We start from the raw sequence: 4654 nt of genomic DNA, 5'->3' as shown, positions 1-4654 counted from the left end.
GATGGCATCACTGACTCAATGGACATGAGTTTGAGTAAGCTCCGGGAGTTGGTGGTGGACAGGGAAGCCCAGTGTGCTGCAGTCCCTGGGCTCACAAAGAATCGGACACAACTGAGCAACTGAACTGAACTGAAATGAACTGAAGGGAGAGACAAGGAGCTTCTCCTGAGTCTGCTGGGTCTTAACGGCCTTCAACTCAAAACAGTCTACCTGCCAAAGAGGCACATTTGGGCAGAGATAATCCACTTTATCTCACTTCTCTTCAAGCAACCCTTCCAGTAATTTTGAATCATATTAAAAGATGTATTTATGTTTAAGAAACAAAAGCTCAGAGACAGAGAACTTACCCAGTGCGTCCTTTTACCACCTGCTCCACATCAGTCCATTATTCCATGGAATTGGATTCCCAGGGTCAAGGGCAGATGGAACCTTTTTTTTTTTTTAATTGAAGTAAAGCTGTTTACAGTGTTGTATTAATTTATACTGTACAGCAAAGTGATTCAGTGATACATATATATACATTCTTTTTCATATTCTTTTCCATTATGCTTTATCACAGGATATTGAAAAGAGTTTCCTGGGCTACACAGTAGGACCTGTTGTTTAGGATGGACATGCTTAATGACCTTGTGTCTTGCATTCTCAGCAGATCGTAGCCTCCTCAACTCCATCTAGGATGCTGCGTCAGTATGTTCACCAACTTGGTCAGAAGCTGGTCCGCAGGCGGTGGCTGGAGCCCAGAGAGGAGACTGAGAGTCCTGTGGCTCATTTGAACACCCTGCAGATGGTGATCTTGGGTGTGGCCAACACCCTGGGAGCTGGCATATACATCGTGGCTGGTATAGTGGCCAAATACATAACTGGACCAGCGATTGCCATCTCCTTCTTGGTGGCCGCCCTGCCTTGTGTGATGTGTGCTCTCTGCTACGCTGAGTTATGGGCCAGGGTACCATGCTCCGGTTCTTTGTATCTCTACAGCTTGTCACCATGGGACAACTGCACGCATTCATCACTGGCTGGAACCTCATCCTGACCTTACTCATTGGTGAGGTGATGGGGCGGAGGGGCATGGGGAGGAAGGCCTGGGACTTAAGATCAGGAAACTAGGAGAGAGGAGGATTGGGGTCTTCTCTCATTCACAAGCACTTTGTTATCTACCTCGTGGGTGAGGTGGATAATAGTGGCAGGAAAATTCCACTTCATTCTACTCAGCTCTATCCTGTTTTCCTTAAATGATATACCAAGAATTCAAAGGACAGGAAACTGTAGGGAGTGGGTTGCATGTCCCACAGGCTCATCCCTTCACCATATTGAAGCCTCTGCTCAGCTGTTGTCTTCGTGGGATTTTCCTTTACCACTAGATATAAAATTTCCACCCTCATCTCCCAGCCTCCCTGGTCCCACTTTCCTGTGTTCTTTTCTTGCATAACATTGATCTCCTAATTATATCAAATAGTGACCTATTTTGTGAGTTATCTGGGTCTGCTCTTCCCACTCCAAGAGAAGCTCTTTGAGATTAGGTATTTTGTCTTTCTTTTTTTTAATACATCCCATGACACATAGTCAAGAATCAATTTATGCTTGTTAGTGAGTATTCCTTCTGCCTCTGCAGCCACTGCCAGTTTGTCCAAAGTGTGGAGCATCACCTTTGACAGTCTAATTAGAAACCACATCTCTCAGGCATTAGAGGGGACTTTCTCTCCGTATATGCCCTCTTTCCTGGCCACGTTCCCAGACTTTGTCGCTCTGGCCCTGTTGCTGGTGATGATTGGTGAGAAGGGGGCAGAGACAGTATGAGAAGAGTGGGATGTGGAGCAGGAGCTGGGGAGGGAAAGGCTTGGGTGGCAGAATAAGGGGGGTTAGGACTAGAAACAAAGGTGCCAGGAGGGGAGAACATAACTGTTTTTTTTATCCTTGGCACCATTAACAATTTGGGCTGGATCATTCTTGGTGTGGGGGGCTGTCCTGTGCATTATACGGTTTTTAAGAAACCATTTTCAGGTGTTCAGTAGCATCCCTGGCCTTTACTCACTAGATACCAGTGACACCCATCCCCTCAAAAAGCTGTGACAATCAGAAAGTCTCCAGACAGAGCCAACTGCTTGGGGAACAAAATCACCCCTGCTCAGAATCTTTTACTTAGACCAACAAGTTTCTTCCTCTGCATTGAGACCAAAGGTAATTTTTTTTTCAATTTAAAGGAAATTCTCATAGCATAAAATTAAAAATTTTATTATTCTCTCCCAGCTTTATTCAGATCTATATGACATCCAGCACTGTATAAGTTTAAGGTATACAACCTGATGATTTCATAGACATGTATTGTGAGATAAAAAATCAACCACCTGAAAGTGTACAATTCAGTGGCTCTTAGTACATTCACCATGTTGTGCAACCATCGCCTCCATCTACTTCCAAACATGTTCATCTCCTCAAAGGAAAGACTGCTTCCTGTACCCACTGAGCAGTCACTATCCATCCACCACCTCGCCGCAGTCTGCCAATTATCCACCTCTAGCAACCATTGTCTACTTTCTCTATATATAGTTTTTATTTTATTTTTTTAGTGTTTCATATTCCTTTTTTTCCCATAGGAGTAACACTTCTGGGACCTCATATGTCACCCCTGATTATCAAAGTGTTCACAGGCATCAAATTTTTTGTTCCAATCTTCACAATCATCTCTGGCTTTATTAAGGGAGACCTGCACAACTGGCAGCTCACAGAACAGGGCTATAGACTGAACACATCCGGATCCAGTGACATCTATAGGTTAGGACGCTATGACCCTTGGCCAGAGTAATGCTTGTGAAGTGGGGGAGGGGGCAGTGCTGAGCTGGGAATACGGTAGGGACTAGAGAGATCTGGGCTGGTGAAGCCACATGATCAGATGATGGGGGTGCTGGAGCCCAGGACTTGTGGTATGAAGGGAGGAATCCAGTAGAGACAGCTGAGCACATCCCATCCATGTTCTTTCTCATTCCTTCTCTCACCATAGCTTGGGCCCTCTCGGTGGTGGAGGGTTTGTGCCCTTGGGCTTTAATGGGATTCTCCGAGGAGCAGCTTTATGTTTCTACCCATGTTTTGCTCTTGAAGCCGTGGTTGCTACAGGTAACATGGTCATTATGTGTCCCATCTGGGGCTTGGGCACAATTTCAACTGCCCTTTGGCACAGGAGTTGGTAGATGGTTAGCCTGCTTTGGAAGATGCAAGAGGAAAGGGGATTTTTTTTTTTTTTTCCTTTCATACCAGTGTGTTTTCCTCACCCAAGACTTCTACTCACCATGCAGGGAGAGAAACCCGAAATCCTCAGCATTCCATCCCCTTGAGCATGATGATCTCCATCTCTGTCGGCTTTTTGACATATTTTGGAGTCTCAGCAGCACTCACCCTCATGGTGCCCTACTACCAGATTCATCATTACAATCCTTTACCGCAGGCCTTTCTCCAAATCGGGTGGGCTCCTGCCAGCTACATCATGGCTGTTCTTTTCCTGTGTTCTTTTTTATACAGGTCAGTGCCATGGTTTTCTCCCTGTCTACTGTCTGGTTTTCAGGTGTTCCAGCCCTTGAGATTGACAGACAAGCGAGAAGACACCTTACCCCATGAAGACAAGAGAGGAGATGCCCTAGTCTATCCCTCTTCTCCACGTCTCCACACGTGTTTCTATTTTCTTTTCCAGCCTTCTGTTTAGCATATTTTTCATGTCTTGGCTCACCTGTGCAATGGCTAAGGATGGGCTCCTTTTCCGGGGCCTTGCCCAGATCCATGCCCACACAAGCACCCCCATCATGGCCATCATGTCTTCTGGAAGTCTTGCAGGTGAGTAAACAAAACCCACTCTTTCTCCAACCAATTTACTTAACTTGGATTTTTCTAGTGGTTTCTCACCCCCTTCTCTACCTTGCTCCTGTCCTCATTCTAGCCATCAAGGTGTTACTCTTGGACCTTGGTCATATTGTGGAACTCATGTTAACTGGGATCATGCTTGCTTACACCCTTGCGACTTTTTCTGTGCTTGTTCTCAGGTAAGAGTCCCCTATACCTTGGCTGGGGGTCTTGGACCCCTGGGGGTGGATAGAGAGGTAATCCCCTTCTGGTTTCATGCTGCCTTCTATATGTCCTGTCCTTCGTAAGGCAGGAAAGAGACAAATAAACTGTCTGATGTTGGATTAGTAGGGACTGTTGTTATTATTGCCTTAATACCTCTATCCAGGTACCAGCTAGACCTGAATGAGAAAACAGAGGAGGAAGTTGAGATGGAGACTAAAGTTGAAGAATATCCTCTGAACTCTGTACCTGAAACAGGAACCTCAAACATCCTAAAGACTCTGTGGTTCCCTACCAGCACCACCCCCACCTGGAAATCTGGCCAGATTGTCTAGGGATGTACCTTCCTGCTCTGTGAGCAGTGGGATTTCTCTTTGGTCGCATTCTAAAACTGACAGGATAGGGTGGAATTCTGTGTCTTTGTCAGCTGAGGAGGAATCTTGGAAATATGATAGCCATTCCTGATGTGGGGAGCCTGGGGAGGGGTGTGGCCCAAGGTCCTGACATCTTTGTCTTCTGGGTCCAGGACGTTCTCCTCCATCTTGACCCTTGCAGTTCTCCTGCTGATCATCCTGAGCCTGATCCTGGCCCAGTGGCCCAGTTA

The 4654-nt window shown here is 46.2% G+C and overlaps 1 protein-coding gene across 1 annotated transcript; it reads left to right on the top strand.

Moving 5' to 3' along the window:
• Nucleotides 1-676: 676 nt before the first annotated feature.
• LOC104979793 (cationic amino acid transporter 3-like) lies at nt 677-4650 on the top strand (the record flags this gene model as incomplete). Its single annotated transcript, XM_010828322.1, is given in 10 exon segments — nt 677-977; nt 980-1045; nt 1613-1771; nt 2595-2772; nt 2999-3111; nt 3291-3513; nt 3683-3822; nt 3926-4028; nt 4217-4404; nt 4606-4650. Coding segments are annotated over 10 exon segments (1516 nt in total), but the record flags the coding sequence as incomplete, so codon positions are not given.
• Nucleotides 4651-4654: the final 4 nt, after the last annotated feature.

The sequence above is a fragment of the Bison bison genome, unplaced genomic scaffold, assembly GCF_000754665.1.
Source record: "Bison bison bison isolate TAMUID 2011002044 unplaced genomic scaffold, Bison_UMD1.0 scf7180017858556, whole genome shotgun sequence".
NCBI lineage: Eukaryota > Metazoa > Chordata > Mammalia > Artiodactyla > Bovidae > Bison > Bison bison.
Note: the sequence above shows the minus strand (reverse complement) of the source record. Positions and strands in the feature narration are given on the sequence as shown.